General features: G+C 48.4%; 1 protein-coding gene across 2 annotated transcripts in view; it reads right to left on the reverse strand.

The window, feature by feature from the left end:
• LOC138580810 (cytospin-A-like) overlaps positions 1 to 26893 on the reverse strand; it is a 437746-nt gene that overhangs the window by 118901 nt on the left and 291952 nt on the right. For both annotated transcript variants that reach the window (XM_069651662.1, XM_069651663.1), the window contains exons 4-6: positions 16511 to 16608; positions 12662 to 12869; positions 5505 to 5578 (exon numbers count right to left, since the gene is read on the reverse strand). In XM_069651662.1, coding sequence (XP_069507763.1) covers positions 5505 to 5578; positions 12662 to 12869; positions 16511 to 16608 — 380 coding nt within the window. The remainder of the gene's footprint in view (positions 1 to 5504; positions 5579 to 12661; positions 12870 to 16510; positions 16609 to 26893) is intronic.

The raw sequence follows: 26893 nt of genomic DNA on the forward strand, positions 1-26893 counted from the left end.
GCGCTCTGATCTCTTGGGGGAGGCTATTCCAAAGTGTAGGGCTGTAGACTGCAAGCCTTGAGACACAGGAGGAAGGTGGAATTGTCTAAAGCAGTTGATCTCCTGAACAGAGCATCTCGGTATGGCTGATATTATCCACCAGGTAGGAGGGGCAAGGCTGTTCAAGCATTTGTAGATCAAGCAGACTACCTTAAAATCCATTCTGTCCCCAATGGCCAGACAAAGAAGTGACCAGTGAAAGGCCGAAATGTGGGAGGACTTCCCCATCCCCCAAACCAGTCTCATAGCGGCATTCTGTGCTCTTTGCAACCTCTGGAGCTGTTTGGCTGGGATGCCAGAAAGGAGGCTGCTGCAATAGTCCAAATGCGAATTCCCCCCAAGTCTCCCACTACAACCGCGTGACCGTCCACAGGGATGAACAGCAAAGCTTGCCGCAGTAAGCGCATAGATTAAAAGACTGCCTGCACCTTGGCACTAACCTGGCCTTCGCTACCAAGATTATCCTGGCAGATACAAACAAGGTTTTTAATCTTGGTGGCGGAATTCAATTCAGCCCTAGGAAGCATGGTGCGTTGAGACGCTTCACTGCATTAAAGAGATGTTTGGGCCCAAACAAAGCAACAGTGGTCTTGTTTGGGTTGAGTTGAAGCCTGTTTTCCCACATCCAATTGCTGACTTCGCGAAGGCACCGTTTGACCCTTAGGAAGGTTTCCTCAACATTACCTATTTTAATGAACACCCATCATCAGCATAAGAATGAAAATTAACCTTATGCCTATTCAGGATGTCCATTAATGGGCATAGATAAAGATTAAATAGCAAAGACGATAGTGAAGAGCCCTGTGGTACTCCACATCCCAAGGTATTGAATCTGAAATGAACCCTCCAGATTTAACATGCTGTTGACGGTCTGATGGGTAAGATTTTAACTATTTAATTGCTTGTTCAGAAACATTTCCTATCTCTCTCAGGTGGCTGAGGAGGATGTGATGATCTACTGTATCAAAGGCAGCAGATGGGTCCAGCATTACCAACAATGACAGATCTCCATCATCGCAACCCTTTAAAGGTCATCTTAAACAGCAAACAGAGCCGCCTCAGTACCAAATTTAGGCTGAATCCAGATTGAAAAGAGCACAGTAGTGACTCCTCCACACATTCCTGCAGTTGGATCATGACCATGTTCTCAAGAATTTTACCTGGCCACGGGAGACCAGTTACGGCTGGTAATTCTGAAGAAGAAGAAGTTACTTACCAACTGGTAATGATCTTTCGACTGGATGTTCCTCCAATGTATTCCATCCTTAACGATAGCTAGGAAACCTTCCCTTTCCTCCCCTTCTGGTATGTGCTCCACCGCAATTGATATGCACTCCCACAGAGTGTACGGAAATGTGGCTAAGGCATTTGTGGACTTTGCCGACTTAAGGGCCATGCTCCTAGCTGAAAATACCTTGCGCGCCCATCCATCCACACGCTTGTCGTCCCTATCCGGAGGAATGCTAGGGTACGACGCTTTATTTGATGTAGCTGTGGCTGCTTGGACCACCAGACTCTCAGGAGTGGGGTGTTTGGACAGATAGCCGGGGTCACTACTGGAAAGGCTGTATTTTCTCGTGAGGGATTTATCCACCGCAGGGATAGAATCCAGGGATTCCCAATTTTTGTCCACCTTATTTTGTAAGGCCACATGAAAGGGTAATATTTGGTCTGTAGTTGGACCTTGATCCAGAATACCAGTAAGATCATCCTGAATTAAATGAGCTGGTGTTCTAGCCCAACCTAAGTATTCGACTACCTTTGACATGAGGTGCCGATACAAGGAATCAGCGTGTTCCCCTGGCTCCGGTCTATCGAACTCAGTTTCAGGCGATGTGTCAACACCACTAGCATTGTGCAGTGTGTCCACAAGATCTCTCATCTTACTCTCCTCTGAGATTGTATAATCTGGTACATTAGGAGTTCCATATTCAAGGCCAAAGGGAACCTCCTCATCCTCAAACCTCTCTTCTTCCTCAAAAATTGAAGAGAGGGATTTAAAGTACTCCTTTCTAGGCACAGGAGCATACATCTTGTCAGGAACCACCAAAGGTGTAGGTTTTGGAGGAGGTTTTGATTTAACATTTTTGCCAGATTTAACATGCTCAGAAGGCTGAGTAATTTTTGGCGCAGATGATTTTGGTGTCGACGTCGACAAAGGCGTCGATGGAAATGGCGCCAACGAGGATTTGGCGGTCATCTTCTAAGATTTTTTCTACGAGGTATGTGGAGTCTTCGATGGCGTCGATGACCTTGAGCGCTCGTCACGACTCGTGTGACTTTCTTTCATCGGAGACCTTGAAGGTTCTCGATGGGTCTTTCTTCGATTACCCGGGCTCGAGGGCGCGAGTGTCTGAACGGGACCGCTCTCGCCCGGCTTCCGAAGAAGGCGCGGATTGAGTCTTGCCCTTCTCAAAAATGTATAGCATTTTCATATGAAATGCTTCCTGCTCTGCAGATGAAGAATGTTTGTTGGGGCACTTAAATTTGCTGGGGGATTCGTCTGACGATGTTGAAGAGGATGGTGACCGATGCTGCCGTCTCTTCGATCGTTTCATCGAGGACAACGAGTAGCGGGAGCCACTACGGGATCTTTATCTCTTTTTGTCCTTTTCGCATCGAGGAAAACGATCTCCAGACTCGAAGGTTGAGGAACGATCAGTTTTAGTTTTACGGCCTACCTGCAATTTTTCCTTTCTTTCTCGTAGGGCTTTACTCGTCATTGCCTGAAATTTCGAGCAGGAATCCGTGTCGTGGACCTCCCCCAAACACCATAGGCACAAGCAATGCAGATCCGTGATGGACATTTTCGAATCGCATTCTCTGCTCTTTTTAAAACCCGACCCAGGTGTAGTCGGGGTCGATGACGAAGACATGTTGTCGATGTTTTTTGAAGAATTGTGTAGTAAGTAAATACTAACGAGGTGTGCCGAGTCTCCAAAGCATACACGTTTGCTGAAAAACGGAACTGAGGCCAACAGGCACCGCAGGTGCTACATATACACCCGATGATGTCACTCTCGACGTAGGCCTTTGTGGGACCTCGACTCGATGCCATTGACGCACGGCACCCTCTGCCGACAATTTTTTTTTCGCCAAAAGCAGCCAAAGCAGGACAAGATATCATAGATCAGGAATACGTTCGAGGACACAATGCATTCGAAAAGCTGGGTCTAGATTTGATTTTTTTCAGGCGTGACAATGGCCTTTTTCAAATCCAGAGTTACAAGAACGTGATCAAGAGATTTATTTATGAATTGTGTCATAAATGGAGCAATCTCCAATGCCAAACGACTCACTGTTCATGCTGGCATAGAAAAAAAGTAAATTAGTAGGTTTAATTCCTTCTGTTAGGGACTCGTGTAATCTTCTGAAACTAAACTTAAGTCAAGCAGAATAATATGTTGGAGATTCTCCGATTGCCCTGACGATAAACATTCAGTCTGTATGAAGGCAGTGTTAAAAAGGTACACCCCATTACACCTTTTAAGGGGAGCGGGGGATGAGGGGGTGTCCCCCGCTCCTCTTAAATGGTATAATGGGTCCAGGGGCTACAGGGGTGTCCCCAGCATCCTTATCATGGATTGCGGGGTCAAAACCACAGCATTTTTGCCGCAATATTTTGTGGTCACAGGCATTTTTACCGCGATTTTAACACATGGAACCATGAAGGCTGTATTTGAGGACGACTGAATGATTTCTATTTTTTCCTTAAAAAAAGGTATTGAATGAATTGGCCTGTTCTAGAGAGGGTTCAATGGAAGAAGAGGCACAACTCGGATGACAAAACTGTGAAATAACTGAAAACAATTCTCTGGAATGATTTTTAACTACGTCAATGTTCTCATGAAGGTAAACCTGTTTTGCTTTAAATATCGTTAATTTATATCCCTTCAGGACACGTTTGGCATTGATAGCCCAGTCAGCAGTTCTAAACTTCCTTCACTTCCAATCCATCCTTCTAAAATGTTTGTGTTGAGGGGTTACACTCTGGGAAAACAAAGGTTTTGATATTTTCATGTTTTTGGGTTTAAGTAGTGATGTTTTATAACATATCATCCATAATAGTTACACACCATGAGTGAACAAAATCACGTTTTAAAGTAGGACCAATAGTGGACTAAAGCTTGTGTAACTTCAGATCTTGATATTTCCGCTAGATCGCTGTTTTTACGACATAATAACATAGACCTACCATTGGGGAGAAATTCCGTCATTACAGAAGGTTAATGAGAACATACGAGTGGAATGATCCGACCACAGAATGAGCAAAACATTGGTCAGAATTACCCTAGTTCACCTCATCAGTAGTATGTGTAAGCAATGGCCTTTATTATAAGATGGAGAAACAGCCAATGGTATCAAATAATGATTGTCTACAATCTCCCAGAGTCTGGGATACAGTTGTCATATAAACGAATATTAAAATCACCCAAACAAAGGATTTCCCGGTGTTTACTCCCGGTCAAGGTAAGAAATAGAGCTAATTGTTCTAGAAAGACCTGAGCCGGTCCTGAGTGTCTATATCCAAATAGGAATTTTAGCCAAGAAATGGGTGTAATCCGAACAATCAGTGGACCGACTTGTGACAAATCATCCCACCCCAATGAGTCTAAATGGGATATTTGCAGTGTACACCTGTACATTACGGCAACACTTCCACCCCTCTTCCCAGCACGGTTTATACATTGATCTGAATAGCCCTCCAGTACTAAACAATGAAAGGCTGCCTGAGAAGTATCAGTAAACCAGGTCTCTGTGATGAAAACACGATCAAGCTCATGTTCCTCAATGAACTCAAAGACTTCAACTGCAGACCTAACGTTTAAGAAAGCAGCTTTCAATGACACATTCGTAGACAGTATGAGTTCACAAAGATGAATACATCTGTAATTCAGTAGCCTCAAGTTGTGAAATTTTTCAATGCAAGAAGAGTAAGCTTAGCCCAGTTGTTATTTAGTTCCAACAAGGTGGGACTATCACATTTATGTACAGACGTATTGCCACTTGATCAACTGATAGCAGTCACGAAACATAAATCTGTGGCTTAATAAGTCAAAACGTCGGAGTAGAGACAACAGCAAGCGGGCAGCGTTTCTTGCCAACTGCCGCACCGGCCGCAAACAGGACTAAACAGGACTAAACAGGCTTTGTGTGAGAGCTTTGCGCTGACCTGGTCCAGTTAAGGCCCAAGGCGTGTGCAGATGATGTGCCAGAAAGAGCGGGAGTGAGTCCCAAGCTCCGTGTAGGTAACTAAAAAACACAAGTGTGTCACGCACGATCCCACATAAAAGGAGATGTCTGCTAAAACTATGTATAAGTGCTGCACTGCACCAGACAAAAACAAGACATTTATTTACACTTTAAAACAGCACCCTTTTATCTGTGTCTTGATATGTACCACAGGATGTTCTGAAGTACCACCAATGGGCCCGTCGCCCTGGAATGTTGGCGCTCCCCATTACCTGCATCTTCTCCTGGAGTGCGGCTACCTTCTGCTGCAGTCCGTCCTTCTCCTCCTGCAGCCGCTGGAGGGAATCTGTGGAGCGAAAGACAGAGACACAATCAGACCAGCCTCACAAACACTGGACAGCCGAGGTGCGTTAAGGGCTGGGCACAAGCGCCACAACGCATCCCATGCGTAATCATTGTGCATAAATCACACTCCTGGGTGTTAGAGCAGGGTTTATGCTCTTACCCCTTGGGGCTTACTCCAGAGCCCAATTACACATACTCTCTGCGGTTGCTCGACATCCAGAACACTAGTGCATAACCAGTGGACCCATATGCCGTCAGGGAGGTGACATGACCTGGGTGGCACTGTGCCCCATGTTTCTTCCAGGCCCCCCAGGTAATACGCAAGACTTGGGTAGGTGTTGGCAATAAAAGGCTATGGGATTTTATTGCACATTTATGGTAATAACAAAACAATCATAATTACAGTAACCATAATATGCAGTACTTTTGGGCATCGGGTCCCGGGGTTACCCCCTCTGACCCATGACGCCATTCTTGTTCCACGACAGTGTGGTCACCGCACGGTGACCTGTCTTATTTCTCCTTCTTCTCACCCTTTTTATTAGGATGGGGGGGTTCTGGGAAAAAGAAGAGACTCTGAGTGCACAGAGTACTCTTTGGTTTGGGTTCCCGTGCAGGGTCCACAAACTGATTTGCTCTTGGCTGCAGCCCTTACATAGGACCCAGGGGCTGTCCCTTGGGTCATTCTGTGTGGTGGGGGCTGTGGTGCCAGCCCCCGGGCAAGCATCTGCTGACAGCTAATTACACCCTATGGTGCCTAGGTCTGGCTCCCCCGCCTACTTCCTGCCTTTGGGGCCCTGATGTTTTGCATCCCTGTGAGGGGAGGGCAGGGTATTGATTGGCATCCTGACCTTCCCTCTGTGTTTCCTGGTGCGGTGACTGCGCTCACCTTTGTAGTGGTGGGAGGGAGGGAGGGGGAGTGCTGGCCCATTTTTGGGGCTGCTGCTCCCCCTCCCCCCTGCCTAGGCAGCTATGGGGCACCGGTTACCCAACCTCGCCTATTACATGCGGCATTGCCCATAACCAGTGGACCCATATGCCATCAGGGAGGTGACATGACCTGGGTGGCACTGTGCCCCACGTTTCTTCCCGGCCCCCCAGGTAATACGCAAGACTTGGGTTTTGGCAATAAAAGGCTGTGGGATTGTATTGCACAGGTATGGTCATAACAAAACAATCATAATTGCAGTAACCATAATATGCAGTACTTTTGGGTATCGGGTCCCGAGGTTACTCCCTCTGGCCCGTGCCGCCCCAACCTGCATGGGTTACCAGCTGTCCAGGTTTCCCCCAAAAGTTGTTGCTTGTTTTTTCCTAGCTGCATTGTCTGTTCCCCTTAGTTTAGGCTATTCCTTTGATCGTGCCTGGTGCTGGCCCCTGTAGGGGTTGGCTTGTAGTTGTGTGTGCCGGCATCTTGTGCTGGCCTCTGGTTTTCCTTTGTACGGCTGCTCTAATTTTGTTTCCTTTTATTGAAACAATCAAAGCCTGATTGGCAATTTTTTTTTTTTACTTTAGCTACCCTTTGGGTGGGATGCATCCCGCTCTGACTGCCGCGGTTTTAGCTGGTTCTGAGCCCCCATCTGTTTTCTCCACTTGCTGCCGTACTTAAATGTAGCCCGGTTTGGAGGAGCCTTTTGGTCCGTCCGTTGTGCTTTGCTTTATACTTCCATTTCCACCATATACTTGTGTTTGCGCATGTTCCAGGGGAGCCCTGCTTGGTTCCCCCGTTTTCCAGCGTTTGCTCATACATCCAAACAGTTTAAGTTAATCTGCTAGTTTAGTTGTTTTCTGGCCCCGGCCTTTGTGGCGATGTTAAAGGGAGGGCTCTGATGGTTGTGCTAAAAGGCCCGGCTCTGTCTTTCTGTGCGGGTTTGCCATATGAGCACATAAATCTTTTGATTTATGAAGGTTGTTGTGCTGTGTTTGGCATGGCCTGGACTGGGCTCTGAAACCACAGTCAGGTGCGGGTTGTAACTGAAAAAACGCTCCGCTTGATGAGTTACCTGACTGTTTGGTTGTCTCTCCTATTTTAGCTGTTTGTTTCAGTTCTTTAAACTGTTTGTAGGGCTGGCTCGCTATTCGTCTGCCTGCGTGTGTGTTTCTTTGGGACCCTGGCTGGTTGGGTGACTGTCGGTACGTGTGTGGAATCGCGTGTCTTCTGGTGCCCTGTAGGGGTTCTTTCTTACTAACATTGCAATGGTGACTTTGGTGTCATCGCCCCTTCATCACCTGGCTCCTTACCGCTAGCCCACGATGTCCTTAATGCTTCCGTGCTCTTTTGCTGTGTAGTCGTAGCCCTCTATCATGCCTGTGGTCTGGTTCTGTTGCACTACCTCAGTAATGTTGTTGCAACTGGGTCCCCTGAGTACAGGTTTCCCTTAGTTGTGCGTTGTTTTGAAGCCTGTTTCATGGTTCTGTGTTTGCACTACCTCAGTGGTGTTGTTGCAACTGGGTCCCCTGAGTACAGGTTTGCCATAGCGGTGGGTTGTTTTGAACCCCGTTTCAGGGTTCTGTGTTTATTCTGCGTCAACAGAAATATTTGCCAAGCTCCCTTTTGGAAAGCTGCTTGTAGTTGGAGATCCCTTTCAACAGGTTCTCCTTTTCATGGCCTTTGTTTCTGGCTGGTGCTGATACGCATTGGCTTGTGTGTTGGCTCTGCCAGGCTTCAAGCTGCATCAGTAGACACTGTCCGGATGTACAAAATGTGAGTGCTACGCCGGCTTTTGCATGTATGGTTTCCCAATTCGTTCTTGAGGTCCAAGGCCCTTTGGTCTGCCCTCAAACTTCTCGTGCTATGAGGGAGGCTGGTTTCTAACGCGCTGCTTGTGCTGCAATCAATTTGGCAATTCGAGAAACTGCCATGTTTGTGGTCATTTTGGCAGTTGCGTGCTGTCCATGGTCTGCCCCCGTTTGTTGGGTGGCATGTTCAATGCCTTGCTGTTCCCCGTGTCAGGGTACTGAGTTGTAGATATAAACTTGTCTCACATATTTTTGTAGTGCTTGTACAAGAAAAACTTGATCCGTGTGTGGTTATTCTTGGTTTGAATATCAGATTTGCCTTTCCTCTGTCATTTTTTGCTTTCCTTTGTCTGTGAGGTGGCTTGCCACCTGCATGTTGTTACTGATCGACTCGTGGTCTAAATGTTGCGTTATTGGGAAACACCCTGGCGCTTTTAATTGAAAGTTTGTGTTTCCGACACTTGTTGTGCTTGTATATTCCTCAAATGGGCGCACTGTGGCTGTTGATGCTACCCCTTTTAATGTGGTTTGTGAGCTACTATGACAACTGTTGTTGCTATTTTTTCCCATATAAATCCAGGCTGACTGTTTTGGATGGTTGCCCCTCTGGTTGGCTCTGTGGTCAGCCAGAGTGGTGGCCAAACTAGCACTCCCCGGCTGGCTCTGGGCCGTTAGTGGCATCAGATCATAGTAGTTATTTAGCAGGTATGTACCCTGCCAGGCTCTGTACTGATGTCCCTGGGCGCTCTGCTTGCTGTGTTATTTGACCGGGGATTGGAACTATATTTGTCAATCGTGTTGGCACACTTTTGTTGCACCGCATATCCGGGTACTGTCTAACTGCTAGTGAGTTTATAATGAAAAAAGGTGGGGCTTTAGTTGTGGGCAATATTTGTTGCTTTTGTCTCTGGTGTGCTTGGCTGTCCTGGGGTGCTGCACGTGATTCAGAGATTTCGCTCTGTTTATTTTTCTGGGAGACATGGGTAAATGTTTCCCCTCGATCTCTAAACGATGCGCCCTTGGTAAGCTTGTTTTGGTGCTTGTGTTTCAACACGGAGAGCTGGACATGCTTGTGGATGAGCCGATCTGTGCTTGTTGGGGTGTGTGTGCTTTAATTCATATATGTGCTGTTTTGCTTGCAGGGCGAAACTATGCCTGTTGCCCAGGCAAGGTTTTATTCCTTGCTCCTGTAACTGTATGTTTTGGCCATTTTAGGCAACTGCTGTGTTGCGCCTTGTGACAGACTTCTGTCTCTGCCCTGGTGCCTTTGCCGGTTTGTGACCGGTTATTATATGGTGCACTCTTACAACATGTGCTTGTGCTTAAACACTGTTTTCCTTGTTATTGTTCCATGGACTTGCGTTTCAAAACTTCCTTCAATTCATGTTTATATCCCTGGATTCATTATCTTGACTTCTCCAATTCACTCCATCCCATTTGTCTGTTCCTGTCTTGTGCATAAATAGCATCCCCTCTGCTGGGATGACACGTGAAACTGAATAAACATTTGTATTTTGCATGTTTCACATCGGGTTTAAACTCTGTTTATTCTAAAACTTTGGTTTGATTTTTACATCTTGTTCTGTACTATATGCGCCTTATAAATGTGCCGTAATAATTTATTTGAAAAATAGGCTTGTTATTGTGCATGGTATTTCTTTTGATGTTTGTCTGCCATACAATAAAAATTAGTTCGCGGATGTGACTTAATTCCCCAACGTTGTGTTTTTAAAACTCCCCAGCGTTTGTTCACAATGTCAAATGTTATCGCGTTCATACACTTATTCCCAATATCGTGCCTTCGAAAACCACCGCGCGGTGTGTTTCGGAACGTTGCTCTGCGTTTGCTTGCTTCCAATGGAAGCGTTACATTCTATCCTTAATGGGGCTGCTTCGCCCTTGGTTGCCGGGCAACCACGGCGCAGGGGCTCACTTACTTGAAACAAATTGAATGCTGCCTGCACCGGATTGCTTTGTTTGTTTTCTTCGATGCCGCTCCTGGTCTCGACTGTCAGCAGCGCCTTAGACGGTGGTCCGCGTGAGCTGTCTGCATCCAGCTGGAGTCTCTCCCTTGGGAACCGGCAATTCTTTGTTGCTCGTCCTGGTTCTGGGCTGATTTTTCTCTTGCAAAAGGCTTTTTGAACAGGACCATGTTTGGTCTGAAAAAAAGACACCGCGATTGCAGCGAACTTTGTGAGGAAAGGCCCAGAGAGGTTTGGATAAGCAAATGAAGATGCTGAGTCCACAGCAAACTTCTGCAGGAAAGAAAGAAAAAAGAGACTGAGTGCACAGAGTACTCTTTGGTTTGGGTTCCCATGCAGGGTCCACAAACTGATTTATTCTTGGCTGCAGCAGCCCTTATATAAGACCCAGGGGCAGTCCCTTGGGTCATTCTGTGTGGTGGGGGTGTGGTACCAGCCCCCTGGCAAGGCTCTGCTGACAGCTGATTGCACCTCATGGTGCCTAAGCATGGCTCCCCCGCCTACTTCCTGCCTTTGGAGGCCCTGATGTTTTGCATCCCTGTGAGGGGAGGGCAGGGTATTGATTGACACTGTGCCCTTCCCTCTGTGTTTCCTGGTGCGGCGACTGCGCTCGCCTTTGTAGTTTGGTGGGGGAGAGGGGGAGTGCTGGCCCATTTGTTGGGCTGCTGCGCCCAGTACCGCCTGTTTAGGCAGCAATGGGGCACCGGTTACCCAGCCTTGCCTATTACATGCAACATTGCCCAAAACTTGCACTGAAACACTACTTATAGAGGAGCAGGAGCCACACCCAGTGCAGTTGTGACAAGATGCCCATTGTTGCTGCACCAGTGATGAGACTGCAACTGACTCAGCTGCAGGATTTGCACTCTCAATGCACGTGAAGCACTCACAGTCGGAGCACTATACACAATCTACACGTCCTGTGCAACATTGACAGGTTTCACACTACCAACCAGTAGTGAGGCTTATTTCTTTTTGCAATTATGACTTCTATAAACAGTTGAGCAATCACACATAACTGAATTAAACTAGTGGCAGCGTCACAGTTCACATTTCCGACTACTCTAATCCTACACAAACAGCAGCTTTCTCTGCATGAATATATGTTGATTTCAATCCTATAAGGTCATGCATAGCTTAGCGATAGGTGAGGACTTCTGGTGAGAGAATACCTTGCAGTTTTTATTTGTTATTAAATAGCTATACAGTTTTCGTCTTTACAGATATCGTCTCCTGATGCCAAAAAATGTTCACTGATCCTGTGGACTGCATCAATAAGAAATCCTTGAATTGAATGATCAAGGACTTCTATGCACACACCTTAGACTTGCTTTTTTGAATTGGTTACAGGTGTGCAACCGGTCCATGTCATTTTGGTTTTCATTTTTGAATAGTGTGAATACATATAAAGTATTTTTTCTTTCACTGAATTTTTTTACAAACATTGGTCCTTGATCTTATGTTCTCCAGAAATAACTAAACTTGTCTGCGTTTCCAGATAATAAAACAAGAAGATGATACTTATTATTTAGATTTAACCAGTCCGATACCCTTTAAATAATGGGGGCTAAAAGCAGAAGAGCCTTGATACATTATGACTAAAATTCTTGAAAGCTTATGATGATGTCAGTGACCTTGAAAATACGAATGAACTGTGGGAAAATCTTTAAAAAGGAAATTATGTTAATTTAATGTTTCAAATGTTGAATTTTGATGACCATTGTCTGTGCATCAGTTGCCAGATGGTATATTTTACTACTAGGCCATCTTAGTAGTTGTGGAGTTATAGTAGGAGGGCTGTGTTTTAATATGGTTTTATCTTTTTTTACTGTGGATGTTTTTCTTGTATATATGTAAAGCCTTTGTTGGCTGTATGCATATCCATGAATGAATAAATAACTAAAATTCGGGCTGACGAGGCCCCTGCTTGGTCTGCTCTGACGCCAGTGTCAGGATTCACACGTATGCGGCAAGGGTTAAAGAAGTCGCACTGGCAGTTCACTGACAAGACTGCCACTCCCAGTGCACTAGTGACAGGATTCATAGTGCAAGAGCACAAGTGAAATATTTATTCGCGCAGTGCCTTAACCACAGTTTTAAAACTCCTAGCACATCAATGAATCGACAGTTTTTCCGCTCACGAAGCACAGATGCCCGAATTAACGTCTCGCGTTCAGCATTGACAGCATTCACACGCCTCGGGAACCACTGACATTCACAATTCCAGAGCACTCTCTTTCGCATTACAAGTAAACAAATGCAGGAATTCGCGCTGCAGGACATAGTGTACTCGTGCTCTGCACAAGCCAGGTTTGGTTTTATTTTATGGCCTTCTCTTTTTTGACTGGGGTGAACAACCATACCCTGCATCTTGGTGACTCCCGCCTCAGCTTGTGTCCTCAGCCCCTGTTCCTTCCTTCTCTCGGCCTCTAGGGTGCGCACTTGCTCAGTCAGCTCCTTGCTCCGGGCCTCCTGCTCCCGTAGGCCGGTCCGCAGCCGCTCCGCCTCCTGCTGGTGCTCCGAGGTAGCCACAGCCCAACCCCCTTCCAGCTGTTGCCGGTTCTCATCGCTCTACAAAGGAAGGAGAGATGAGTGAACATGACAGCGCTCTCGAGTGAGCAGATTCTCAAGATTGAAAACCGGGGCGGCCAGCAACATAAAAGAAAAACTATCCCCGCCCACCCCCCAAAACCCAACGACCAACACCGCCCACCAATCCCACCACATCTGCATACATATTGTGTGGTTTTGACGTTTGATAAAAGCTTGTAAACAACATGCATGGTATATGGAGAGAGGGCACAGTTGTGAACAGTCCCTGCAAAACCGGGACATCCGTCACCATACAGCATTCTCAAGCAACACTCTGTAAGCACTGTCACCATCTACTAGCAATGTCCTCAAAAGTGTAAGTAAAGGCCCTGCGCCAAGAAGCTGAGCCCAGTGCCTTCAATGGGCTGGAGCTAGTCAGGATCAAAGCCAAGTAGTCTAAAAAAAAAGTGCACCCCAGTGGGGCTATGTCGGGCTCCCCACACTAGCCCTCTATGTGCCAACCTCTTAGGCAGCCCTTGGACTCCATAATACCGCATGGTTAAAGGGCTGCATCTGGGAGTCTGCGCTTCTGATAAAAAAAGGAGAAACGGAGCACCAAGTATGATAACTGTGCCCCTGCATTTCCTTTTGTTTCTTAATCAGAGGCGCCGACCCCAACAGGCAGCCCTTTAGCCATGCGGCTATATGGAGTTAAAAGTGCTGCTTGAGGAAACAAAAGAAGGGTGCACAGTTATCACTGCTTTTGGTGCACCCCTCTCCGTTTGTTTCTCAATCACAGGCTCTGACCCCAACAGGAAGCCTTCCAATGACCCTACTAGTACAAAGGTTGTCTCTACTCGGCGGGTAGACAGACACTTGTGTAGTCACATGGTTAGTGGAAGGCTCTGACCATCTGTGCTGCCTCCAACCTTGCTCTCCAGGGGACTCAACTTCCGTCGGAAACACAATAAGAAGGATAATGGGTCCTGAAAACCACACCATCGGCACCCGCTTTTCGGGCCTTGTAAATGTCTTAACATGCCTCCAAACATTTCAAAGGACATCTCCATTAACGGTCAATGGCAGCACGTGCGCCTAAATCAGAATTCATGTGAGTGTGCTAAAAGCTGATAAGGGCTTTGGCATCCGAGAGCTCCCACATAGCTCAGCTGACTACGGAAACGTGTGTCTTTTCCAAAGATAGAGGGAGAGACAGAAAAAAACCCGCCCCAGGATTCCATTTATGAAACAGTTCCATCAATTTCTCTGCAATCCGTTACTCCGTGGCGCAACACCATGGAGCTAACCGGGTTTCAGGAAGCCCCCCCCCACTCCCCTTCCGAAATTGTTGGCAATGTTTACTTGTACTGAATGACCTACAGAGCCGTGGCTGAACACATGTTAAAGGGCTACAGGGCTTCCCTGTTACCAAAGGCCCAGCAATTACTAACTTAGAATGTTATTGGTAGCACCTTCATTGATCAGCATAATTGTTTAGGCATTTGAAATTGTGATGTGGGTTCAGTACTTGCATGCCAGGGGAGTGATTGAGTGGTTTCCTGTCCCTGTCTACGCTTTCATGCTCACAGCAGGCCTTAAGTGGGTGCTTTCAGGCTTAAATGAGAGAGTTAACTGCTTGTAACATTGAAGCTGCACTAGAATAGTGCATTAGAATGTGTAAAGAAGTTAGAGACCCCTAAACAAATAAATGTGCCCCTCCCCCACCGTCTCTGAAGTTAGCTCCTCTCCCAACATTTGAAGGGTTGGCACCCCCGCCCAGCAATGTAGGTTCTTGTGCCCCTGCTGTTACTTGCATACGCCCATTGAGAAAGGGGCATGTGCAGCTACAGCCATGCTCGTTTTTCTTCTCTGTAAGAAAGTGTATACTGACAGGTTTATTATATATTTTTCCTAACCAGAGCTGAAGAGAGGTGTGCTCATTCAAAGGCCTATATGAGACTGGGCTCACATTCCAACTCGCCCCCTGAACGGAAAATGTGTAATCTGTCACTTTCAATGTGATTCAGCTTATGGTGTACGCTATTCGAAAAAGTCAAAATTGTAGTTTTAATGCGGCCACATTTATAATAATAAAAGTGACCATTCATGAACACATCACCAAGTTAGCTCTTGTTATTACCTTCTTGTAATGTCCCACCAGATTACCAAAGACGGATGTCACTCCCTGTGAGGTCATTTCTTGTATCGTCACTCCAGACGATGCCAATACAAATGCTAATTGGGAAGGCTTGAATGTCGCTTGCCACACAGGCCCTTGCAAATCCTAGTGTATCAGAGCCACGGAGAGGCCTTCAACTGCTAACCACCGGATTTGCCCGTCACAATATGTTATTTGGGGCATCGCCAGAGGGAGAAGATGCTGCAGGATGTGGCCAGTTACACTAATGCATAGGCTGAGGTCCTAGCAGGAGAGCCAGGCCTGTGGAGCACTGATACCCAATGGCCAATCACAGAGCAGCACTGGATGGGAACTAGCACAAGGACAGCAGTGGCACACAACCACAAAAGGTGCACGCACGTTGATGCAGCAGTGACAAGGACTGTTCAGTCAAAAGATGTTACTGGATTTCAAAGGCTGCTCGGATAGCTCAGTGAGTTAAGCACATTTTGGGTAGCGTTTACTCTGCAGGTCAGAGGTTTCAATCCTACAAGGGCCTGGCTCAGCCAGTATCCCGCCTTGGCTTCATGTTATGTTAAAGGTTCTTTTACTTCGCCCTGTTGCCACCTGCGTGGTCTCGTGGCGCTCTGGCGTATCTGTACTGCAAGGAGGGCGTGGGAGTGGTTAGTACGATAAGTGGGAGAAACAGCAAGAGAGGTGGAGTGTGCTGTTGGCAGCAGCAGTTCCGATACATCTTTCACTGAGCGTAGGTGGTGGCCGCTGTGTGGTGTTGGGCGTGGGCGAGATTAGGTGTGGTTTCTTTCATTGTTGTGGTGTTGTGAAGTGCGTGCAGTTTGTGGTGCTGTAGAGGTATGCTGTATTTAGTTCAGTTTGAGAGGTGTATGCAGAAGGGTGAGTTTTTAGTATAGTTTGTTAGAGGCAGTACATTTCACACCCACTGTTCATGAATGGAGTAGCATTAATTCTGCACAGTGCTGCGAAACAGCAAATGCTGCAGCAAGCTCTCCATAAAATGCTAAATATTATTCTTATTGCCATTAGTAGGTGCCCCAGGAGAAAGGCAGACAGCACTACATCATCAGCACACTTGTGTTGAGGACAGCAAGGTGCTATACTGCTGCAGTGACCAGTCAGAGCACGGCAATACCCGAGGCCCTGCAGAGACGGGAGGACATTGCAGTGTTCACAGCTCTAAGGGTCATACTTTCACAGGGTAGGGTCACAGGGTAGGGCCAAAGGGGAGGGTTAATATCTCCCGGTATCTGAGAGAACAGGTTCTGGGGCGAGGTTCCTCAGGCGCTGCCTGTCCCCTCATGTGCATCCAAGGGTGCAGCCCGGCAGGGAGGGTTCCAGCTCAGGTGGGCGCGCCCAGTGAGAGCTCTTGCTCCCTGGCCTGGCCTGCTATGCCGCAGGAAGCAGAGAGAAGCTGTGTGCGTCAATCCCAGGCCCAGCCGACTCCACAGCGGAGGGGCTGCCTCAACCCTGCCCCCGGGTCCCGAGCTTCCCGCTCTGTAGCCCCGGTAGCACGTGTACTACTTACTTTCGCCAGCGATACTTTCAGGCTTTCCACTTCCAGTTCGAGACCTTTGACCTTCAGGTCAGTTTCCGGTTTGTTGGCTCTGTTGTTCCCCGATGTTCCTGGAATGGAGATGGAGAAGACAAATCAGCACACATTCTACGAGAGATGTGGTCACTCTGTTAGACCCACAAGGGCCACGAGTGTAAATCAGTTACTGCCGAACATGTGGTGGATGTTGTTAAGATGTGTTCCTGTGACAGTCTACCGGCCACACAACCCGTCCCATCTCCGCAAAAGAAAAGCGCGGGCAGAAGCGTGTGCATCTCATTACCAAGGCGCACACAGCCCCGCCCCCCCCTTCACCACAAATAACCACACGAAAAATCTCAGAATAAGCTCATGTTATAAAGGCAGTGACATTTTAAAAGGTGCTTTAATTAGCAATAGACTGGCACACACCAAAAACATGTGCAAACATGGATGTTTTTCATTTTGATATGGCGAGATCAGAAACTCGGTAAACCGAGAAGAGACGAGGCTGATCCAGGGATTACAGTCCCGGTGATCTGGGAACCACTGGCCCAGGCTTTAGCCTTGGAAGTGCCTGGTTACCTTAACACAAGACTACTACCTGGACCTACTTTTAACCACAAGACAAATTGATGCAATACAAATGTACACATTTCATTTTACACCTTTGGTGGCTATTTTGGATGACCAGGTTTATACATCTTACCCATATTTCTAATTGTGATGCATTGTGTAAACTATGTGAACTTACTAGCTTTATCATACACTGATTGTTTTAGTAATTGTTTGTGGTGTGGAGCGGGAGATAATGACTTTTGCAAAGGAAGGGCTGAGACAGGGAGCCAGGGCTGTACAAGTAGTGGGACCAGAATTTCAACATTAAAATACGGGACTGGCTACCAACGAAACAGTAAGACTACAATTTGACAGTGACTGACAACACTAAAGTAGGACTACACTACCATGGCATGATGGTGTGGGGGGGAAAACGAGCCTAACATGTTCTTTTAGTTCCTCAGATACTTCACTGTCTTCATAACGATAACCGAGTCTATGCCAACTGCCATGTTTAACAGGGCCTTATTGCCATTGCTGTGCCAGCCCTATCCTCTAATGTGCATATCTTAACCACAAAGGCTAGTTTGAAAAAAATACACTGTCATCATGCGTTTTTTGGAAAAATGTCACATCACACTTTAGGTGCATTGTCCATATTCAGGGAGGTGAGGGAGTGTGTGCTGTCTCTGCAGGAGGCCCTCGGGTTTTGACAGACCTTGTAAGGGACCAAATAACTGGGCTGCAGGGTCTACAATTGGGTTTGATATGGTCTACATTTATTTATTGGTGCTTGTGCATACTGTAACAGTTGCATGGGTTCAGCAGCATAACCAATTGGTGGGAAGCGCACACAAATTAAACACTGCCTTGGTGCGCACAGATTGGAATATGACCATTTCGAAGTTGGAAGGGGCACTGTAAGAGACACAATTATGGGTCTTCTCTGACCAGAAAATGCATTACAAAAAGGAAATGATTTAATTGTACCAACATTTTAAGCTGGCTATTTTTTTTAAAATGTTAGAATACTCTTTTCTAATGAACACTTCCAGAGCATATTGCAGTCATGTTATTTTAAATGTCTTCATTATTTTTTAACAGCGTTGCACCACAAATAGTAAGACATAACCTTTATATAAAATAAAATGAGTGTATTTAAATCAATCCACCCTATATTCAAGTAGCATAGAAAACGTTATGGATGCCAGTCTCCCCACCCCATCCCCAAGCGCATACAGCCTTCCCAGCGAAGGGCAAATCGGGGGCTTCTCAGGGAGCATCTCCCACCCCTTTCTGCATTTGCCCGTGATACCAGCAATGTCTCACCAAAATCGGGAAAGGGCCTCAGGCGCCCACCATCAAACATTTCACCCCAGACTGGCAAGTCCATTTTACCCCTAAATTTAATCTTGCCCGACCCGCAGTACGCAGAGGCCCCATATCCACACATAGTGGGATATGCAGGGAGTTCGGTCTCATGCAACCCATCCAACGGTTCACCCGTTTCCATATCCTTCTACCCAATTGGACCAGATAGGGTTCCCTTTCACCCCCTCCAGAGAGCCACAATGTCTCCTTAATGTTATAAGGCGTTACTGATCCCGCCAGCAATCTCCACTCTGGAGTCTCCTCAGACAAACATATGCCTCCAAATTCAGTACCTGGAGAGCCCCACCCCCAACGCCCCAAGACCTAAGGCCCCGGCAAGGCCCTTCACCCACGATGCATCCCTAATAATGACATTCAATCCGCAGAATTTTTTTTTCAGGATTTCATATGGCGCATTGGAAAAGTAGTGTTAAAGCCTAGGAAGGACTACCATATTCCACAATGCCACCCTGCCCATAAGCAACAGAGGCAGTTTGTTCCAGAACTCTGCTGACTTCTCTATCCCTTCAATGGCGCGTATAGTATTGAACAAATGCGTATCACTAAAAGGTATGCATTCTAATACGAAGATATTTGAACGGCTCCTGTTCCCATACTAGTGTTAGAGCAGGTAGGTCTGCGACAGGGAGACGCAGAGAATCAAACAGGAATATACAGGATTTCGACATATTAATCCTTATCCCTGATAGGTCTGAAAAGTTGTCCAACACTTCATTACCCTGTTTAGGGATTGGCACCAACAGTGCCTCCCACATTGACGAGGGTAAAGTGCCAATCTCAAAAGCGTACTGTTATACCCACATCAATTTACCACCCAGCGTCTCCCGAAATGACTAAGAATTCCAACGGAAGGCCGTCCGGTCACAGAGTCTTATCCTGGGGAGCCCCTGTATGATGGTCTAAATATCCAACAGTGTGATGGGTCCTTCTAGCTCCTCAATCAACCTAAGCGTATCTTCTACTTGACTCATCCCAACCCGAGAGTCATCCATGTACAAGGCCCCATAAAAATCCACAAATGCCTTATTTATCTCCTGTTGAGTGTACACCTCAGTCCCGTCCTGAGTACATACCAACAGAATCATGGTCTGTGGTCGCTCACTCCAGATCAGCCACACCAGCAGTCTACCAGAGTTATCCCCCACTCTGCTGCTTATCCACATAGTACAAAATCATGCTTCCCATTCCTCCGCGCACTTCCCTCGTAATGCACTAAGCACCTTCTCATTCACCAATGAGACTCCCTCGCCACGTTCAATCAACGGTATATCCTTCTCAATGGATCTTTTCAGTGTTGACCTCACCCCATATGTAGCAGATAAACATTGTTACCGGTGAATGATCTGACATCATCCTCCCCAAATAAGTGACGTGCCCGGAAACCAGTAAATCCTAATATTCACAAAGAACCGCTGGATACTAGTATACACACCGTGGGGGCAGCAGTAAATGGAGTAACATCATTCAATTGGGTGCTTTACTCTTCACACATCTACCACACCAAAGGCTTGCATACTGTCCTTTCACGATTGTGATGACGTTGACACACCTAGAGACGAAACAGACTTATCCAACTCAGGGTGCAGAGTGCAGTTAGAATCGCTCCTACACAGCCATACAGCCTGTCTATATTTGCTGCATATACACAGGAGCCTTGGAAAAAGTCAGCAGAGTCTATACTGGGGGCATAGGAGTTATGGAACCTTGTACAGTCACAGATCTCCCTTCTGTGTCAAGGTGCACCCTATTTACACAAAGAGGGACAGTACGCTCAACCCAAATCAGCACTACTCTAGCATTTGCAGAGTAAGAGGATCCAAACCCTTGTCCACCCCACTTCCTGAATAATGCGCAAAATGTATCTGATTGAAGAAAAGCTTTGCCCACCTTCGTCCTCCTCAGGTAGTCTCAGACCCTGCATCTTATAGTGAAGGCACTCAATCCCTGTACATTCGCCTACACACATCTAAGCCCCCCACCATTAAATTGCCAAACCATCCACCCCCCACCCATGCCAATGATTCCATAAAATCCAGAATCTGTCACCCACCAGAACATGAGCAAGGGTGACCCCCACAGCCCTTCCAACCGGTAATATATAGATGCAAGCATATGTTATGTTATGTTATTATGTTATGTTATTTTGCATTTATATAGCGCCTTATATACCATTGGTATGGTCTGAAGGCGCTGGTAGGTTGAACGCCCTTGGGAACCGAAGTTCATATCAGTAGAGAGGGTCAAAAGGTGCATGTGAGCACCGGGTATGTGTGCAGCTCGTGCGGTATCCGTGTAATAGCTGCTTTCTAGCGGTAGGTGTGATGGTTGAGAGGTCAGGATTATGTGTTCGTTCTGGCAGGATTTATCCAGATCGGATGTGGCTGTGTTACGCCTGAGGAGAACGCCTGGCTGGGGGGTGTGTAACCAGCAGTGTTTACTTAGAATGATGTGGAGTGAGCGGCGGATGTTGATATGAGAACAGTTATACCGAATGGTGTCATAGTATCCCTGTGTTCTAGTTGAGTGGTGATGTAAAGGAGAGAGTAAGCATGATGTGTGATATGATGGGTTATATGCTCTTTCAAACGTTATCTGCATTTCAGACCATAGTATACACGTCACGCAATTCTATGCGCTCCTGTCCGTTCCATGCACTCCTATCTACTCCATGCACCCCAGTTTGCTCTATACATTCCGGTCCGCTCCATGCACTCATGCATTCCGGCCTGCCCTGCGCGCTCCGGTCCGCCCTGCGTACTCTAGTCTGCCCCAACATTCACAATTCTGTCTAAGTGTGGACATGCTAATATTCAAAGTCCTATCTAGATGCAACGCAGGCCAATATTCACAATTCTGTCTAAGAGTGGACATGCTAGTATTCACGATTCCGTCTGGGTGTGGACATGCTAATATTCACAATTCTGTCTAGGAGTGGACATGCTAATATTCAAAGTCCTATCTAGATGCAACGCAGGCCAATATTCACAATTCTGTCCAACTGTGGCCATGCTAATACTCACAATTCTGTCCAAGTGTGGATATGCTAATATTCACAACTCTGTCTAGGTGTGGACATGCTAACATTCAAAGTCCCATCTAGAAGCAACGCAGTCCAATATTCACAATTCTGTCTAGGTTTGGACATGTTAACATTCACAATTCCATATAGATGCGACGCAGGCCAATGTTCACAATTCTATCTAAGAGTGGGCATGCTAACATTCACAATTCTATCTAAGTGTGGACATGCTAACATTCACAATTCCATCTAAATGCGACGCAGGCCAATGTTCACAATTCTATCTAAGAGTGGGCATGCTAACATTCACAATTCTATCTAAGTGTGGACATGCTAACAATCACAGGTCAATCTAGATACGACGCAGGCCAATGTTCACAATTCTATCTAAGAGTGGACATGCTAAGAATCACAATTCCATCTAGATGCGACGCAGGCCAATGTTCACAAATCTATCTAAGAGTGGACATGCTAAGAATCACAATTCAATCTGGATGCGACGCAGGCCAATGTTCACAATTCTATCTAAGAGTGGACATGCAAAGAATCACAATTCCATCTAGATGCGACGCAGGCCAATGTTCACAATTCTATCTAAGTGTGGACATGCTAATATGCACAATTCTGTCTAGGTGTGGACATGCTAACCTTTAAAGTCCTATCTAGATGCAACGCAGGCCAATGTTCACAATTCTATCTAAGTGTGGACAAGCTAATATTCACAATTCTGTCTAAGTGTGGACATGCTAACAATCACAATTCAATCTAGATGCGACGCAGGCCAATGTTCACAATTCTATCTAAGAGTGGGCATGGAAGTATTATGGCACTCTATGTTATTGGTAGGTAAGATAGAGTGCCAGGGGTTTTCTGGAGTAGAGTGATTGCTCTACTCCCCCCACCCATGCCACACTCACGGTTTTTGTTGGTGTCTGTTGGCTACTGGCTTCCTTGGCGTCCCCTTGCGGACACCTGCTGACACTTCCTGGAGCCGCCTCTGTTGGAGCCGCCCTTGGCCTTGGGGCCCTTAGCCGGGGGCTGCACGGGCAGAGGGCTGACCTGGGAGGACCAGTGATGAAGGGTGAGAGGACCAATGAGAACGGGCCTGAGCGGGTTGGGAGGCGGGAGGGAAGGGAGAGAAGGAAGAGGGTGCGGAGTGGGAGCGGGCTGCTGGGGATCAGAAAGGCCTCTGGTATGGGGTCAGCCACAAAAGCCTGCTGCCTCTGGGTGTGAAGGAGGCAGGCAGGGGGCACTGCGGCCTCTAGGCCCAACGAGGAGTCAGGCTCCACCAATCACGGGAGGGGGTGGGCCAGGAGGCGGGAGGAGGGAGAAGGGACGCGGGAAAAAGGCAGGGGAAGCAGGATGGCGATCGGGGGCAGGGAGTCAGCCACACAGGCCGAGATGTTGCTCCCCAGAGCCCAGGAGGGTCCTGGTGGGGGGTGCACTCACCTGCTGCCTCTGGGTGTGAAGGAGGCAGGCAGGGGGCACTGCGGCCGCTAGGCCCAACGAGGAGTTAGGCTCCACCAATCACGGGAGGGGGTGGGCCAGGTGGCGGGAGGAGGGAGAAGGGACGCTGGAAAAAGGCAGGGGAAGCAGGATGGCGATCGGGGGCAGGGAGTCAGCCACACAGGCCGAGATGTTGCTCCCCAGGGCCCAGGAGGGTCCTGGGGAGGGGGGGCAGTGCGCTCACCTGCTGCCTCTGGGTGTGAAGGAGGCAGACAGGGGGCACTGCAGCCGCTAGGCCCAACGAGGAGTCAGGCTCCACCAATCACGGGAGGGGGTGGGCCAGGAGGCGGGAGGAGGGACGCGGGAAAAAGGCAGGGGAAGCAGGATGGCGATCGGGGGCAGAGAGTCAGCCACACAGGCCGAGATGTTGCTCCCCAGGGCCCAAGAGGGTCCTGGGGGGGGTGCACTCACCTGCTGCCTCTGGGTGTGAAGGAGGCAGGCAGGGGGCACTGCGGCCGCTAGGCCCAACGAGGAGTCAGGCTCCACCAATCACGGGAGGGGGGTGGGCCAGGAGGAGGGAGAAGGGACACGGGAAAAAGGCAGGGGAAGCAGGATGGCAATCGGGGGCAGGGAGTCAGCCACACAGGCCAATATGTTGCTCCCCAGGGCCCAGGAGGGTCCTGGGGGGGTGCACACACCTGCTGCCTCTGGGTGTGAAGGAGGCAGGCAGGGGGCACTGCGGCCGCTAGGCCCAACGAGGAGTCAGGCTCCACCAATCACGGGAGGGGGTGGGCCAGGTGGCGGGAGGAGGGAGAAGGGACGCTGGAAAAAGGCAGGGGAAGCAGGATGGCGATCGGGGGCAGGGAGTCAGCCACACAGGCCGAGATGTTGCTCCCCAGGGCCCAGGAGGGTCCTGGGGAGGGGGGGGTGCACTCACCTGCTGCCTCTGGGTGTGAAGGAGGCAGGCAGGGGGCACTGCGGCCGCTAGGCCCAACGAGGAGTCAGGCTCCACCAATCACGGGAGGGGGTGGGCCAGGAGGCGGGAGGAGGGACGCGGGAAAAAGGCAGGGGAAGCAGGATGGCGATCGGGGGCAGGGAGTCAGCCACACAGGCCGAGATGTTGCTCCCCAGGGCCCAGGAGGGTCCTGTGGGGGTGCACTCACCTGCTGCCTCATCAACACCCTTCCTCCCTCCCCATCTCTCACCCCCATCCCAACATACCCCACAGCCAACACCATACAACTAAAACAAAACAACCATGTTCGACAGCAAAAAATCCATCAGAGAAGGCCAGGGCCATTCAGTGCCAAGAAGCGCACCAAGTACAGTACAGATGGTCCTGTCATCCAGGATACCTTCCATCTAGTGGGCGTGCTCTATACAGTGAGCGTGGCGTACACCACTAACCTAGAACCTCCAATGGGCCGTCTGATTGTCCTCTAGTATGTACACTGCCTAGATCCGTTCAACTCTGCACAACCAAGTCTTGCAGCAAGAGGGAGAAATCCTTCCTCAGAGCACCAACTGCATATCGCCCCGTCTAGCCCTCCTGTCGGCTCACATCTTTGGTGCAGGCAAGATGGGCGCCTTCGATAAGCGGGCCTTCTGTGTGAATTTATCCATCTTCGCCTGTTTATTTTGAGAGCCCAACTTTCCAATAGTCATGGTGGATTCCTCCGGCAGAATCGAAGATGCGCTCTCTTAGATGCCCACCACCACAAAAGAACATGCAGTTCAAAGCCCGCTGCTTCGCATACCCATTTGTCTCCATCAAAAAGACACCCAGCTCCCTTCTGCCGTGTTCAGTGGGGTTCACTAAGTGTAATCCACACTGGCTCCTTGCGTTTGCACTCCCTCAGTGGATCATCCAGTCATGCAGCTATTGCAACTGGACTCAAGTACCAGCACACCACGCAGCCGGTCCGTGCACCCAACCTTCCCTGCTAACTCTGTGCGGCACTTCTCCACTCACCATGGATCAGTGCGGACTACGATACTACGCACAACGCCCAGAGAGATTCGTTTCAGGAGACCAGCGCCATCTTCTCAAGCAGTACTCTGCGGCTTTTACTTCTTGCTGGAAAGTCAAATTTGGCTGTTTTTGCTTGCTGGAAAGTCACATTTTGTGCCCACTGCTAATCTCTCTGTACTTTGAATGTAAACTGTAGCTTCTTTGTAACTTGCCGGCCCAGTGACCTCATCACTTTCCTTTGTTCCACACCTACCTGCCTTAACCCCCCTGCTTCTCCCTTCTTTCCTCACTTCCACTCCCATGGCGCTTCCTGTTTCTCCTATCTTTTCCAACTGCTTCTCCATTGACTATCCTTCCATTCTCACTAAGTCTGGCAGAAGAAACACAAAGGATATTTTGGCCTACAACCCTGGTCTCCCTATCGCTGACACCTACTCCAACAATTCCTCCAGACAGACCCTCACAACATCCTCTTTGTCGTTCCGTTGCCAGATCTATGGACCCTTCATATGCTCTCTGTGCTCTGTCCTATCACCCACTCCCATTAATGGTGGCACCCACTGCAAAGTCCTCATGGCTTCCTTCGACTGCTCTAAAGTCATCATTAATGTCTACCGTAATTACACTGTCATGGTCCAAGGCACCAATCTCCTCATCTTTGATAGGTGTTTCCCTCGCCTCATCAATTTCCTCTCATCTCCTGCTGTCCTTCCTACCCCCTTTTGGCTACCTTGCCCCCTATCTCCTCCTCCTCTGCCCCTCCTAGTGATCCTTCCCCTCCGCAGGGCGTACCTCTGATCTGTACCCCTCCCCAGAAGGTCTTTAAGGCTGGCAACCTTCTTCATCTTGCCACTCTCAACTCTCGCTCTGCTGTCAAACACTCGGCTGACATCTGCCACCTCCCCAAAGAACTAGACCTTGATGTCCTCGGTCTTACAGAGACATGGTTGACTGCCTGCTCTGTCAGGCGCTTTGACACTCTCCTCCTTGATGGCTACAAGATCGTCTCCGCACCCAGATCCTCCCGATCCGGTGGGGGGGCAGGGGGTAGCCCTGATCATTCCTGAGTGGATTCCTGTCTCTATCATTCCCACTCAGACCTACTCCTCCTTTGAATGCCTTGTCTGTAGGCGCTCTCTCTCTCTCTCTCTCTCTCTCTCTCTCTCTCTCTCTCTCCTAGCCACTCTCTTACCGTGGCTATTCTATGGGCCTCCTTGTCAAATCACCCCATTTCTCTCGGAGTGGGCTGACCTCTCCTCCTCCCTCCTGGCCGCTACCACTCAACTTCTCCTCCTCAGTGACCTCAATATCCACCTAGACTCGACTTGTTCCTCCTCTTTACTCTTCAGTGATATCTGTGACTCCCTCTCCTTGTCCATCCTCCCCTCTGGCCCAACACACTCTGCAGGGCACACTCAATGTCTTGATCTCCTCTGACATCCCCCTCTCCATCACTCTGACCACTCCTCTCTCCTGGAGTGATCATTCCCTCATCTACTCATCTCTCCCTCTCTCTCTCCTCCCCCAGGCCAAGCCTACCCCAACATTGCCACCTACCTTCTTGGATATCCGGCCCATGAAGCGTGAGACAGTTGTGGCTTTCACCACCACCTTCTCTCCCCCCTACACCTATGGTGGACTCACATCCTGACAACTCTGTCTCTGCTTTACTCTTCTATTTCTGATACTCTTGATGTTGTTGCCCCTGTCATTAGGATCCGTTTGAAGTCCAAAGCCAAGTGCTAAGAGAAAATGGAGTGCTTCTTGTTCGTCCTCTGACAAACTGGCCTGTCGCCTGCTCCAAAAGGCAATACCAACTCTCTGTCCTCACCAAGAAGAGAGTCCACATTCAAGCCTGTATCTCTGCGGCATCTAACAACTCGGCTGAACTCTTCAAAATCTGCAAGGAGCTGGCCAACCATTCTGCAGTCTCTATCCCTACTGCTGTCTCCCAGACTCTTTGCAATGCCCTTGCCTCTCACTTTACCTC

This window comes from Ambystoma mexicanum, chromosome 3p, assembly GCF_040938575.1.
Source record: "Ambystoma mexicanum isolate Mex_15411 chromosome 3p, UKY_AmexF1_1, whole genome shotgun sequence".
Classification (NCBI taxonomy): Eukaryota; Metazoa; Chordata; class Amphibia; order Caudata; family Ambystomatidae; genus Ambystoma; species Ambystoma mexicanum.